We start from the raw sequence: 15742 nt of genomic DNA, 5'->3' as shown, positions 1-15742 counted from the left end.
AACATCTTTTGGAAATTAAACAGTTTCAGAAAAATGACTATCATCTCCTTTAAACACCTGTTAGAAGAAGTATTACAAAAGAATAAAGGAGAACTACTGGACTCTGTCCCACACTTTTTAAAACAGCTTAAATTATACTGTAATTCCAAGCATTGCACCAAGTGGTGTTATTTTAAAGGGGGGAAAACCTAAATTGCTATTTTTTATAAAAGGGAAGGAGGTAAAATCTTTAAATATCATTCCATTTGATAGGTTTCTTGTGTCATAATCCAACTGCACTTTTAAATATATTTAATTCAGTAAGGACGAACTAGATACTGAGAACTCTTTACTTCATTGAATTGTAATGTCTATGGTTTGCAGTTTAATACTCAAAATTATTAGTTTTAAGGAAGGGAAGCTGAATATTGCACTGAGTGATTTAACCAGATCTGATTCCTTTAATACCTTTGTCATAATAGATTACCGGTAATAAAACTGATCAGTACAATACATCTTATTTTGTTTTCAGTTAATAAAATAATAGATAAAACATGTAATGAAATTATTATAAAACTATTCATATATATTTTGATGCTTTTAGTGTAACATACAGTTCTACTATCAATATAGTTAACAGCAATGAATGTGAAATATTTTTTTGTAAAAATATTTTAAATCCTCTAAGGTCAAAGGTTTAACCCTAAAGTTGTATTCCAAAACCCAAATCATTAAAACTAAATGCCAAATTATCAAAAGCTTGGACAAGAAGACAAATAATATATTGGAATGCTAAAATACACTAAAATATATGATTTAGGGAAGACTTTTTTAAAAAAAAAAGCATGGGGAAATGAACAATGGAAACTCACCTGCACAAAATGTTTTCAAACTAATGATATATGTTAAATTATTAAAATATGGTTCATTTAACTGTGGTAGTTCACAGCGATATACAATTAAAATATGCAAACAGAATACAACTTTAAAAGAAAAGTAGGAGAAAAAATTAGGAGCATTCTTAAAGCATTAGGTAGGTGTCTCTTGCTTGCCACTAATTTAATGTACTATTCCTTGCCCTGAAGCACTCTAAAGCTAAACAAATATCCAATGCATATTGGATTATCATTAATTAAAAAGAAAAAGAAAAAAGTATTAAGGAAAAGCATCGAAGAGAAAGAAATAAGAACATACCAAATCTAGAACAGAGATTGCTGGCAAAGCAGTCTGCTGCAGGTAATAAGAGAAGGAAAAAGAAAGATGCACAGTGAAAATAAGGGTAAATTTAGATTGCACTATGCCAAAAGCATTTTCTTTGATTCGTTACTACAACTGAATAAAAATAAAAGCCAATGTGACAGTGTAATATGTTAGCAAATCTCTCAAAATAAATCAGGAAAAGAGATTTGTTTTTTTTAAAAAAAATATTTTCTGTAAACTCTGTTAATTCATCTATTTGTGCTTAAAGATTTACACAATATCAGGAAAACAGAGTATTGTGGAAAAATGGCCAAGTGGCTATATTATTTTAAATTTACCATTAATAAGAAGCAAATCTAATGGGAGTTCTAAAACTATGCAAAACAAATACAAGATATATTTTGCAACTATTTAGAAAAAGATTTTAACAAAGTATATGGTGCAAGTTTGAAAATAGGTCAAACTGCTCAATAATGATGAAAATGTTTTTAAAATTATACAGTATGTAGATTTTTATCCATGCAGTTAAAAACCTGAATGACAACAAGTAGAACTAGCAACAACACCATGGATAGTTGTTACTTTCATTTTATCTACCTAATTTTCAGTATAAAAAACTTAATCAAACAAAAAATAAATAAAAAAGCTATGCATTTAGCAAGAAAATGCATTAAAAGCAGCAATGGAAAGTAAAGCTTTTAAAAGCAGGAAAAGAAGCATAACGTAGAAAGCAATTGCTGTAAAAAAAAAACCACTTGAAATCAAGTTGCTGCTATAATTTGATCATTCATCAGTGTTATTTATACAGCCCCCTAGCACAAATAGGTCTTTAGTTATTCGGGTTTTCTCCCGCGTAGAATTAAAAGTACCTTGGCGACGTTTCGACGAAGTCACATTCGTCATCTTCAGGCTGGTGTCTTCAGCTTCGTGCTCCTAAGAGCACGAAGCTGAAGACACCAGCCTGAAGATGACGAATGTATAGGATTGTTTTTGAAGCTGTATTCTTAGAAGTGGATTTATTAAAGAGCTATTTTTCCTGGTAAAGACAAAATCATTACTCTTTGGAATGAAAATTCCAAATCCTGTTATGCTATGGACTATTAAAAGATGAAACATAAATTTAAAACAGCTTTCAATGGACAAGATTAAAAAAGCTACACTGTTCTGGAATATTACATATGCAGCATACAAATTAAACTGATAAAATATTAAGAATAGGGATTTTGTTTTTTTAAAAAAGGAACTTGAAAGGAGGTTACCTCCCCCTAACAATTTCTAGGTAATAGCTTGCAACACACCACTTAACTGACAAATCAGAATGGTCAACTTCATTATATGCAATGAAAGACAGGGACATTATGAGAGTCCAGTCCTCCTTTATCCTGTAGTGATAACTAATTTTTATTTATGGTAGCAGTATGCAGGAATTTTAGCCCATGAAATGCATTTTTTAAACGGATTCTCTCATTTTTACCCTTGCTCTTCTCTCAGCTTCTAGTCGTTGCATAATCAGCATAGTATCAATGTCATCATCTTCTTCCTCATCTTCATCCTCATCTTTTTGCTTCGACTCTTGAAGTCGTTTCTGGAACTGCCACTCCAGCATGAGCTTGCGCAGGCGGTCATTTTCTTCACCAGTTCGATCTGGCTTATTTTGAAGGTCTTGAATCTCTTTGCTTAGCATATCCACAATATGCATCTGCTGCTGTTTCTCCAGTTTCTCCTTAGCATCTCTTTTCCAGGGATCAGGTGACAGACTATCACTAGAGGACAGCTCTTCTTTACTTATGGTGATATACTGGAGATCTCTCCGTTCAATGGTTCGGGGCTGTTGTTGGGGCTGCAATTCTCTAATGACAGTCTCATGAGACCTCTGCAGTGTGGAAGGTTTCTCTGGTTTCCCCTGCTGAAGAGGAGGAAGCAACGACTGAGCCGGCATTAGTGGCTGAGCACGTATTTGCCCCAGTTTTCTTTCCTGCTCTCGACGTTTCCTATCTCGTTCTTCCTCCAAGCGTGCTTTTTCCTTTTCATACCATCTCTGGTGTTCTTCTCTCTTTTTGTGCTCTGCAGCAGCAGCAACCTGAGAGGACTGTGACCCCAACTGATTTGCAGGTGGAGGTGGTGGTGGGAGAGGTAAATCCATTTGCAGTCCATCAAACTCAGCTGCATAGTGCATGGGTGGGGGAGGGGGAGGGGGAGGAAGGTCTGTCCTTGTGGACTGAGAAACTGCCAGCAACATTGATTGAGTAACTATAGGTGTTTTCCAGCGTCCAGGTCCACTTTTGGTTAAAGAAGATCCAGAGGGGATAGATTTAGAGGAATTGTTTAGATGCTCCTGGCTTGATGTGCTAGAATCCACAGAAGAATTCATCCATGGATCGCTATCTGATTTTCTCTCCATATATTCCATATCTTTTTGCATGGCAACTTCTAATTGATTCCTGTCTGCCTGATAAATGTTATCATCCCGTAGTTCCTCTTGAGAACGTGTTACGCGCTTAAAAAAAAATAAAGAATATAACATTAGTTTCCACATATTAATATGCCATACATCAAGAACTAAATGCCAGTTTATTACCTTTGCACAATGATTACTCACTTGTTCTTAAAAATCAGCATTTTAACAAGTGGTATACATTATAAATTTGAAACCCTACATTCAGCTTTTCATTCCAATCAAGTTAAACCAACTCTAAAACAACCTGAGACAAGATTTTGAAACTATCTTGGCATATGTTCAACATCAGCAGAATCCACGCTTTATACTTTTCCTCAGAATAATGCCAAACTATTATCACTTTTATAACTTGTGCTCCCAGAAATATTTAGGTCTAAGAGCTTATATGAATAACTAACATCATTCCTCCCACTGCTTTGGCAACTTTTAGTATAATTGCACACACACATAGACACATATACCAATATTGCAAAGAAAAAGGAACTATTTGTTCATCCCACCTTATTATTCATCTCCTTTTTTTTTACTTCCGCAATACTGAAATTTAAACAAACTATAAATTCCTTATTAAATGCTCAATTGTCAAAAGATACTGTGCTGCTGTGAATATCTGCAGTATTAAATATAAAATACAACTGCTGTACAGAAATATAATAATAACATACCAAATACCTGAAAATTTCTAATCTGCTTATAAGCTTCACAAGCCTTGTTGTGTACTTCTACAATTTATTTTAAATACAAAACAGACCAGATAGAAGAGCTGGCAGCTATGAACAAAAGCAACATTTCTGTACTTCTCTTTCAAAGACCTTAATTATGACCTAAAACGCTTTGTTTTCAATGAATGCATTTCTTATGCTCTATTAGTCCAAAAGCACCGAATACAATGCACATGATTAAAATGCATTGACAGATTAGTAATATCTTAAAAGAAAACAAAGATAAACCAGGCATTCTATAGTTTGTAAAAATTAACATACTCTTATTCCTATACAGCAGTTCTTTCTCAAAAGCTCTAAATGTGATTTAAAAAAAAAATATTATCAGACTTCTTCTGCATTTCAGCCCTCAAATCCAAATATAAATTGATAGCTTTTCAAACACAATACAAGCAAGCAGCAGATTTCAAACACAATATAAATGACTACAAGATTCTAGTTTAGAAGCTGGCCAAATACTGTATTTTAGGAATAGCAAAATATAATAAAATATGAAGGTATTTTTACAACAACTTAATACTAGACCAGTTCTAGTCATCATAATTCTTGTTCTACCCACAATCCCCAAACTACTAATTTGATGAAGCAAATTATTTCTAACCTGATTTGCATTATTGATATAGTGATTACTTTCAGCAGGAATTTGGGGCTTTTCTTCATAACTTGCCCATTGATTTTGAACAGGGCCCATTCGATCCTGAGACCTGGAGGCTGGAAATGTGAAATACTCTCTGGTATAAGTTTGTGTTGGAATTGGATATGCTTCCGGTCTAGCTGGTAGTATCTGTTCCTGCGTAAATATGGAAAGATCATTTACAGATGTCAAAAATAGTATCAAACATTTTATAAATATTCACAGGTAAAGATTTTTTCACTACTTCTAACCTCTGTGCAAAGATTTCCAGTAGACACTGAAGTTATCTTATTTGTAGTTCCTCCAGTATAAGCCTTTTTGGTCCCAGGACTTGGAGGCTGATCTATTGAAAGCAAGCAGATTTAAATGTTAACAAATGCAAAATAAACATTCAAACAGGGACCACAGGATTTATTAGCTTTTTCTTCTCCGCTGTGGTGCCAGCCCTTTGCAACAGTCTCCCCCATAAGATGTGACTGGCCTTGACCGTATCAGTCTTCAGAAGGACAATAAAATGTGGCTTTTTTCCTTGAGCTTTGAGTTCCTGTGTGATACACTACACAGGGTCAGTGTTTGAGTGGTGCAGCCATATAGTTTATTTAAATAATTAATAAGATTATTTAAATAATTAGTTAAGAAAATAAATTTCATTTTTACCAATTTAATTTATGTGACAGTTCGTTATATAAATTCCAATCCCTTTAGGCTTATTTCAGGTGTTAATTCACAGAAACAGTTGTAAAAGCTGGTACTTGCTTACTTGCTACATTGGGACTAGATCGGTGATCAGCTCGATTCTTCAGCAGTCTATCATCCGCTGGTAACTTCTTTGGTTCATTATATTCTGTCCAAGGCAGCTGAGGGCTTTCAGGTGATCCATTCTGAGCAGTATTGTTATATAGCTCAAAACCTTCACTCTTTGGTCGGGGTTTACCTGAGCCACGGCGATCTGAAACTGAACAATGAGTGTATGTGTGAAAGAGAGAGAGAGAGAGAAACATACTAATTCTTCTGGTCTGCAACGAAGGTAAAAGAGACCCCATTTCTAAATTCTCCCTTAACCTTCTTCATATGTGCAGTTTCAAAAACCAAAATTCATATAAACAAAATCAGGCAGACAAAATAAATTAGTTGCAAATTTGCTTGCATTTCCTGGTCCTGTAGAACTCAGATGGAATGCTCTTGACTCTCTCCAGTCTATACTACCTACTTAATGTTCCAGGTTATATTTCCAGTTTCCCTATTAAAATTATAATCGTGTTCTATAGTTGGGAAAAAAAAGCAATGTTTGAGAGTTCGAAGAACAGCTAAAATTCACACCAACAGTAGCAGACTACACAGATTAGTCTTTAGACTAATTTTACACATGCCCAAAAATATTAGAAAAAACAAACATCTTTCAATAAAACCTCTTTAACAAAAAAATGCTTTACAACACAAATCTCTGCTTTTTCATCAATTCATTATAATTCCCTTTTAAGAACAACAAATTGAGAAAGGAGTGTTGCTAATATTCTGAGGATATAAATCTCACTCAGTCAAGAGGATAATCCTATATGGAATATGCTTAAGACTAAGCATCCCATTGAATTCAGTAAGATTTTAAGAGTAACAATCCTTGCAAAGTAATACTTGTAAGTCCTTCCATGGATGCTCAAAAGCAGGTAGTAGCTGGTTAATCTTGAAAAAGTTTTCCAGGATTAAAACTTGTTGGTACCAAATGAAAACCAATGGACAATTCTACAATAGTAGGCTAGTCTGGAACGTTGAAAAAACATTCTAGAAAAAGGAGGTGGCAAGCCAATTCCATGTTACTGCTTAGAGCAGAACTTAACTAGGTCTTTAATTTAGCTTTCTTGAGGGAGAGAGAGCAATGAGCATGTCAGAATACATACTAAGTACTTGAATATGCCTTATTTTTATAATAATTTTTAAAATTGAATTTCTATATATATTTCATATGTGGACAAATGTATTTTAGTTGTTTACCTCTTTGCATCATTGGAGATGGTTGATTTAATAGTGTTGCTAAACCATGGTAAATAGCTCCTTGTTTTGCCACTTCTAGCGTGACAACTGTTCCTGTTCTTGTCATCAGTTCTGCAGCTCTGAGTAAGTTTGGAAATATAATGGTGAGTTTGCAAGAATCAGTAGTAACAAACTAGGACAGGGCAAATTTGAAGCATTTAGTCAGTAGAAAAATATACACAATGAATATAAGTAAGTTATGGGAATCCAATAGAACTGTTTACAAAATAGAAAAGAAACACAAAGAAACACATCAAATCCTTGTCATTCTAGCAAATAATTTCTATCTGGCTAAGTTCAGCAGAAATAAAAATCAGAATGTTCCTGTCGCTTTGGGTTTTGGCCAAAGCAAACTTTCAAGGATCCTGGGGTAAGTAAGTAAGTACAAAGCATATTTTCTCTCACTTCTGCTGCTTAGAATATTTTACTAGCCTGTGCATCCCTTGATCTTCCTTCTCTTTCCTGTCTCCCTCTCTTTCCTGCCTGCCTTCAGCTATAGTTACTGATGCCTTTGACATTTTTCTGTTCTCTTCCCTTCTGCCCCAAAAATTCTGCCTGAAACAACTGCAGTTTAGTCTATAATTGAAACAGAAAAGCCCCGTTTCATTCCATATATAGATAAAATATTCTAATATTTGATTTGGGTACAAACCACCTGAAATCAAATGTTCATTTTTTTGTCTATTTCCCATAATGATGTGCCCAAGCCTCATTTATAAGCAATGAATATTTGCATATTAGGAACAAGAACTGATTTTTCGGCACTACATTTGAGTTCTAGCGCAGCCCTTTGGATTCTATAAGGAATATCATAGTAAAAACAAGTGAATTATGCCACATCTTTTTCATACCAGGCAAGAAGTTATTTATATACTACTAAATGTTTGCATCTGTTTTGTAACCTTGAATTGGGCTAAATGCTGTTTCATAGGGAGAAGGGAAGGGAAGGGAAAGGAAATTTCTGATGCTCACTGCCAGCTTCCCACAAGGAACATCAATGGGGAAGTCGACAGGGAGTCAGAAGTCACTCCCACTGCTACTGTATTTTTGCCCACCTGTGGTCATTCTGTTTCTCTGTTTAGGTAAGAAAATGAAACAATGATCCAGTGAGTCACAAGCTGTCTAATTCTCCTTAAAATTCTAATAGTGGTACTACAGCCTGCAATACAATGCTCAGGTATATTATTCAATTATCTCCTGCTCAACAGATTGACAGATATGAGAAGCAGTTATGCTTATGCTTCATAGCTTTTATAACTTCCAGAAATACTGCAAGCTACAACTGTGCTTAAAAGTTTGTGAACCCTTTTTGTTTCAATATTTCTGCATAAATATGACCTATGACCTTGTGTTCTCAGGAGTCACCATCAGGAGAATAGTGAACAACAATAGTGTGCATGGCAGTGTTGCAAGAGTGCCACTATTCTCCAAAAAGAACACTGTTAATTACAGTTTGTGAAAGACCTTGTGGAAAAGCCAAGCTATTGGAAGCACACTCTATGGATGAATGAGACCAAAATAGAACTTTTTGGCTTAAATAAATAGCATTATGTTTGGCAAAAGATAAAAATTGTATTCCAGCATAAGAATTTTTACTCCATGTGTAAAACACAGTGGCAGTATCAAAGCAGTTTAGGCCTCTTTGCTCTCTCTGGACAGGGATGGCTTGCCATCATTGATGGAATATAAATTCTGAATTGTACCAGCAAATTCTACTGGAATTTTGGTATAATGGTTAAGGTACTGACCTAGAAAACAGGGGATTTAGTAGATCTTGTCCCAACTTAGTCATGAAAAACTGGCTGGGTAACTTTGGGCCTTCACTCTCTCTCTCAGCCCAACCTACAACCTAGAGTTGTTAGAGGAAAAATAGGAGGAGCAAGGAGTATTAGTATGTTCACTGCCTTGAGTTGTATATGAAATAAAAGGCGGGATAAAAATCTTTTTTAAAAAACGTCAGGGAATCTGTCTGTGATCCAAAGCTCAAAAGAAAGTGGGCCATCCAGCAAGGCAATGATCCAAAACACAAAAGTCAAACAATCAAGGAATGGTTAAAGCAAAAAAAAGTTAATGTTTGGGAATGGCAAAATCCAAGTAAGAAAGTAACCTCATCAGGAAGGACCTGAAGCAAGGAAGCCTACAACATCCTAGAGCCGAAGTGGTTCTGTGAGGAGAAATGGGTTAAAATTCCTCCAAACCAATGCAAAGAACTGATTAAAAGACACTGGAAGCAATAAGTTGCTGCCCACATACGTTTGTCAGGCAGAAATATTGTAGTTTTGGACCATTTTCCACAATAAATAAATGAACAAGTATAATTTTGAAAAATCAGAAGGGTTCCCAAACTTTTAAGCACCACCACATATGGAATAGGACAATCTGCCACAGCCATCTCGCCATGGCCAACTCGCTGTGGAACAACTCACTGCAGGCAACTCCACATGGGGTGGAAACAATGTCAAAGAAACAGCGGTGGATAACATTTATGGCACTGAGTTATCTCACATGGAATTGTCCATAGTGAGTTGGCTGCAGTGAGATGGCCACAGCGAAATGGCTGCAACAAGTTATCCTAGACCCCACCATATATAGATAAGAAGAAAAAATATGGAAAACAAACAAGTCACACCTGTTTTACATAATGCACCAATATCTGTTACTATGTTTACAATTTCCAGAGTATAATATACCTTTCTTGAGAAAGTCCAACCAAACTACGCCCATCCACACTAAGCAGCTGATCCCCTGCAGCCAATCGACCATCCTGGTTACATATTTGACAAAACAGAATTATATTATTTAACATGGCATGAAAAGAGATTTCATGCAGTTTAGAAATATTTGAAATTAAAACACTAAGTGAACATTTTTTATAATAATTACAAGTATTACTAACCACATCTGCAGCGCCACCTTTTACCACAGATTTGACATAGATGCCAAGTTTATCTTGACCGGCACCCTAAAAAGATATAAAGCAATTTTTTAAAAAATGATGTAAGGCTAGGATCATAAAGACATTTTATAAGAGAGTGATCTAACTGATTTAGATTCTCTTATTTCCAAATATCCATACAATGGATCACAATATAAGTTTTTAAAGAGTTGTAGCAACCTTAAGAAATATATTTAACTATAAATATATTATAGAATATAATGTATTTATTATAATACACTACATAAGACAACACATTTTTAGCAACAAAATAAAATAAGTAGCATTGCTTAACAATGAGTGATGGTGGGAATTCAAGCTAACAACCTCTGGAGAGATACATTCCTTCTAGCAATATTTTATACACTTCTATGGAATTTACCATCATCTTATGCATCATCTAAGTATCAGTAATAAAGCCATCTCAACTATGTATAAAGCATTTTACAGACTTTTAAGAATTCTAACAAGGATAACCACTATTGCTGTTTTTGTATTTCAGACTGGAATGGAAGAAATTATATATTTGGAAGTCGGTCTATAAAGTTGGAGGTAAATATTCCTAAAAGTAAAGGTAAAGGTTTTCCCTATCCAGTCCTGTCCAATTCTAGGGGGCGGTACTCATCTCCATTTCTTAGCTGAGGGAGCCAGCATTGTCTGATGTTATTTCCGGTCATGTGGCTCTTAATTCAGACCTTTGGCAACTAACTCTATTGTATTTTTTATTCTTTTGGTTACGGACATCAAGTATGAGAAATTTCCTTTACAGAAGCTGGGGTGCAAGGAGTAGCATTTGCAATAGAGTTGCTCCTTGCTGCAGTAGAGGTCAATGCAAACACTTAATTCCTGGATAGTCTATGGAGCTCTCTGACAACTTGTGTACATGTTTCCAACAATGTTCCTAAGTAAAAAGTTCTGAATATATTTAGTCTAAAAATGATATGTGATGTCTGTGGTGGTTGTTTTTTTCCACCAAGTATACAACTTTGGTATACAATGGTGGAGAAGAAAGGCAGCAGGTAAATCACCTGAATCAACTCTGATGATCGGACCTGGATATCTCCGAGACCGCCTTCTGCCGCAGATTACCTCCCATCGGCCGGTACGCTCCCACAGAGTGGGTCTCCTCAGGGTGCCGTCAGCCAGACAGTGCCGGCTGGCGACCTCCAGGGGGAGGGCCTTCTCGGTGGGAGCTCCCACCCTCTGGAACGAACTACCCCCAGAGATCCGGGTGATCCCGGATCTCCCCTCCTTCCGCCGCGCCCTGAAGACATGGCTCTTCCAACAAGCGGGATTGGCCTAGGGGAATTTTTAGTGGGGTTTTAAGAGAAATTTTAATTATATTGGCCATAGTAAATATTTCTTTTTAATTAGGTTTTAAATTGGGTATTGGGTATTTATTGTTGTATTTGTTTTATAAGGCTGTCAGCCGCCCTGAGTCCGTAAGGAGAAGGGCGGGATAAAAATTGAATAAATGAATGAATAAATAAATAAATAAATAAATGAGTAAGTTGACCATTTTCACAGAGAAATTACTCATAGCCACTAGGTTAATCTATTCGTTAAAGGTTTCCTAACAGCTGTTACCACTGGAATATATCAATTTCCATGATGATTAATAATAATAAAATAATATTCAATAAGACTATGATTCCACTTTCCTTGAACATTTTGGCGTTTCAGGTGAATACAATAAAAATATGATAGTGCAGAATTACACAAAACTTAGTGTTTAATAAACATATAAAGGGACAAGTGTCCCTGCAGCATCCTTTGCAGATCAATGAAGAATATCTCTGAAGTACTTTATTAGAAACAGGTAGCATTTTGGATTGAAGAGTGGTGCATCACAACAATCCTGGTAAAAGCTCACAGTACTTTTAAGGAGTTGCTGATAAAGCAAGTACATGAGCATCTCTACATGCTCCAAAATAATTTTTGTTATCAAATCCAAAGTACAATATTGCACAAGCTTAGCATGTATCATCCCTTTCACTGAAAATACTGCAGAGTAAACTTTGATTTAACTCAGTTGGAGTGAAGTGGGCAGAGTAGAACAAGGTTAATACTCATAAGTAGAAATCTGATGTGTAACATTGGAGACGAATTCCAAGTAGCTTGTAGGCTAATGGTCAGAGGAATGTTTTAATATTACAATGAAAAAAAAATATTTTCATGAACACTCAGCAATTCAAGTGACAAAAAAACTAGTTCAAAGGGTTTTTAAAAATTACTCCCTCCAGAATTAAACCAGAAAAAGATATAACTCCACTACTTTTATAAAGTCCTGATGTATCCCAAAATGTAATAAAATATAAAGATTCATAATAGCTTCTTATAAATAGTAAAGCTTCTATTAGAAGCCATGTTATTAATTTCCTATTTCTTCCTAATGATCTGTACAGTAGAAGTAGTTTTTAGATGATGCAAGGAAGTACAGAGGAAGCAATTCCAGTGAAAATGGCCTGCCTGCTTCCCTCCCTCAGGTGAGTGGTTTTGTTACAAATTTTGAGGAAAGCCTTATTTCCATCTAATGAATTTATCGTGTGTGTACAATGGTCACTTATTTCTGAGATAAAAAAAACAAGTGATCAAATACTATTATTTCCAGCTTCTGTATATTTTTCAAGAGAGGCTACTAAACAGAATGTAATTTAACTGAAAATTTTAAGTATGACAACTTGAAAGGAAAAGTAAGACAAATTTCAGGATAAAAAAAATCAAATGTGATCAAGCACTTTAAAAAGAGGAAAGTTTAGAAGTCAAATGCAATTGTATCTTTTTATGAATTGGAATAAAAATAGGGCTTCAGCTATGAATGTTAAACACAGTTATTGTGGGTGTACATACACATACCTACAAATAAGCATGCCTAACATTATGCTGTTTTCTCGTTATACTGTTCCATACATAAAAATACACATGGAGACAGACATCTGTACACACACACACACACACACACACACACACACACACACACACACACACACACAGCATAGATACAGTTAAGCCTTTTTGTTTGGCTTTTTAAGATTATTTAATGTAACATATTTTCAAGTTTCCCACTAAATTTGTTTCACTTTTCTTTACAATTTTAATCATTGTAAACTGATTTTTTTTCTTTACTTTCTTTGTAAAAGCAACTAAAAACAAAGAACAGCAAATGTGATCAGCTAAAATTGTTGTTGTCAATCTATTAAATAACCTGTTAAGACATTTTAAAATATTTTTTGCTTTCTAAGATCAGAATCAAATGATACCAACATTTATTTTACTTACATGAAAATTTATGAAATGGGAACATTTGCAAAGCCTGTTAATTCTTTTATTTATTAATGTCAAATTGTTCATTTTTGTATGTCCAGGATTTAAATAGTACATCCATTTTATCAACCAACACAAAGTGCTTAAATTAGACCTTATTTTTCAACACTTAATATAACAATTGTTATTTACAAGTTACAGAAATTAAAACCTGCCACTGTACTTTTCATTTAATATCAGATAATAGGAACAAGCTTTATGTATAATTCATTTGTTTTTTTTAATGCCATAAATTCAAATAGATAGTAATGTTATAAAAGCAGTGCTCCAAAAATTCATTTGCCAAACAATTTTAGATTAAATGGAAGATTAGGAAGAATATTAAAATTATAAGTTTATAGGGAAACTTTCGCTGTAGAGACTTACCAAGGATTCTGTTCTTCCAACAACTGAAAACCACATTGTAATTCCAGAAAATATAACTCCTCACTTGTTTCTTAGACTTTAAGCACAACTTTCAGTCTGCTAGATTTTCCAAAACACCCAGCAGGATAATTTGGCCAGGAACTGATGCTGCGTAACATCTATCAACACTAGCTACAATCGATATAATAGTCCAACTCATACACAGCTTTGCTACTCTGATTTTCATTTAAAAGCTTTATTAAAATGAAGATACTGCCTAGAAAAAAATCAATCACTCTATTGTACAAGATATAGAAAATCCAAATTAAACAGGAAGTAAAGTGCTGGCTCTCAGATTTGAAGAAATCAAATGCTGGCTCCTCCCCTCCCTCCCTCCTCCTCCAAGTGATATATTTCTAAAGTAAACTGCATGCACACACTGCTTCCAACTCATCTGGATTTCATAAAATGTAACCATAGTGTGGTTGGAAGTTAAGCAGCATTTAACATCAAAACCTATTTTAGACATAATACTACTAAATTTTGCCCTCGCTCTCAAGAGTATTATTATTCCTGAACCCCAAATAATCCAATTTTTGCCACCCAAAGTGTACTTCTTGGTACTATTATGGGCAAGCAACTATTTAAATGTCAGCAACTGGAAATCATCACAGCAACAGTAGAAAACCCACTCAAAAGAGACTGGAATTATAACTATTGTCCTTCAGTTCAGAATGGCTATGCTCATATAGAATGCCAATGTTGTAAACAATATGCTAACAGAAACATATCTGGCTTTTTAGACGTTTGATCTTATACCACATCCCTGCCATTCACCGTTAATAACAGATTTAGTTAATCCCTTATTAACTAAAAAGTGGTTGGGTATTGTAGTTATTATTTCAGGAATATTATGAATTAGAAGTAGTCTTCTTTAGCAGTGAAGTCAGTGGAATCTCACTATTCCAAACATAAAAGTATGTACTGATTGAATTGATTAAAAATTTGGTTAGTTCAGAAATTTGTTTTAAAAAGCAGCCAAAAATTTGCATTTGGTTACTCAATGACAAGGCATGAAGTCAACAATTTCAAATTGCCAGATATTTCTCAATGGCTAAAATGCCACTTATATGAAGACCAATGATATCCCTTTTCAAAAATTGTCTTCTTTAATTTTAGATAATAACACCTAAAAGTACCATCTCTTTAGCAGAAAGTCTGAAGTTTATCAACTCTTTATTACAGAACCTTTAAAAGGCATTAAAAATACTTAAGCTGATTATACATTAATCCTATTAAAATTACAAAAAGAAAAATATACTTCTCGTCTACTAAGGTTACTTTAATTAAGTTTTAACTCTCTACTAGAGGAATTTTGGCTTCAAGAGTAAAACAAACTTGACTCCCTGCTGAATCTTTCTCAGAATTTGCTTCTTGGTAAATAAAGACAAATTAATCAATCTAAGTGATCAGATTAATAGAAATTTTAGGGAGCCTAGACATATCAAGCTTATACATTATTCCATTGTCTCATTCAACAAGCTAATTTTTCTCTTGCTTCAAAAAGGCTAGTGAAATTGTTCACTTGTTAATAAAATTATACTAAGAACTTTTCAAAACCAAACACTCATAGAAGAAGTCAGATATGACCTTACAACATGTTCTGTTTGCATCTTAATGCAAAATATTCAGTGAATCAATAGCTTTTGAGACAAAAAAACAGCATATTTGGTGCACAAAAGCAATATCACTGCCAAAATAACATTTAGAAATTATTTACATACTGTTTTAAGAGAAATAAATGTCAAACCAACATCCATGTGAACTCTTCCTTAAAAATCAATAAAAAGAAATTTCATTTGTGGAACTTGGTAACTATTTGCTATTTATTTCACTCCTCATATCCCATCTTTTCTCTGGGAGCTAAACACTGTATACTTTCTTCTCCAATTCACTCCCTCCACAAAACAAACCTGTGAGGTACCGTATTTTCCGGCGTATAAGACGACTTTCTAAACCCTGAAAATCTTCTCAAAAGTCGGGGGTCGTCTTATACGCCCGGTCGTCTTATACGCCGGAAAATACGGGTATTCAGGCAGGCTTCCAGAGTTCGGCTG

The 15742-nt window shown here is 34.6% G+C and overlaps 1 protein-coding gene across 2 annotated transcripts in view; it reads right to left on the bottom strand.

Annotated features, from left to right (window-relative positions):
- Nucleotides 1-15742, bottom strand: part of AFDN (afadin, adherens junction formation factor) — a 90175-nt gene that overhangs the window by 10189 nt on the left and 64244 nt on the right. For both annotated transcript variants that reach the window (XM_029284563.1, XM_015818412.1), the window contains 7 exons: nucleotides 9918-9983; nucleotides 9712-9785; nucleotides 6983-7101; nucleotides 5754-5948; nucleotides 5245-5336; nucleotides 4961-5149; nucleotides 2654-3676 (listed from right to left, as the gene is read on the bottom strand). In XM_029284563.1, the coding sequence (XP_029140396.1) occupies nucleotides 2654-3676; nucleotides 4961-5149; nucleotides 5245-5336; nucleotides 5754-5948; nucleotides 6983-7101; nucleotides 9712-9785; nucleotides 9918-9983 (1758 nt within the window). The remainder of the gene's footprint in view (nucleotides 1-2653; nucleotides 3677-4960; nucleotides 5150-5244; nucleotides 5337-5753; nucleotides 5949-6982; nucleotides 7102-9711; nucleotides 9786-9917; nucleotides 9984-15742) is intronic.

This window comes from Protobothrops mucrosquamatus, unplaced genomic scaffold (assembly GCF_001527695.2).
Source record: "Protobothrops mucrosquamatus isolate PMUCROS unplaced genomic scaffold, P.Mucros_1.0 scaffold_135, whole genome shotgun sequence".
Classification (NCBI taxonomy): domain Eukaryota; kingdom Metazoa; phylum Chordata; class Lepidosauria; order Squamata; family Viperidae; genus Protobothrops; species Protobothrops mucrosquamatus.
This window is presented reverse-complemented; position numbering and strand designations above follow the sequence as displayed.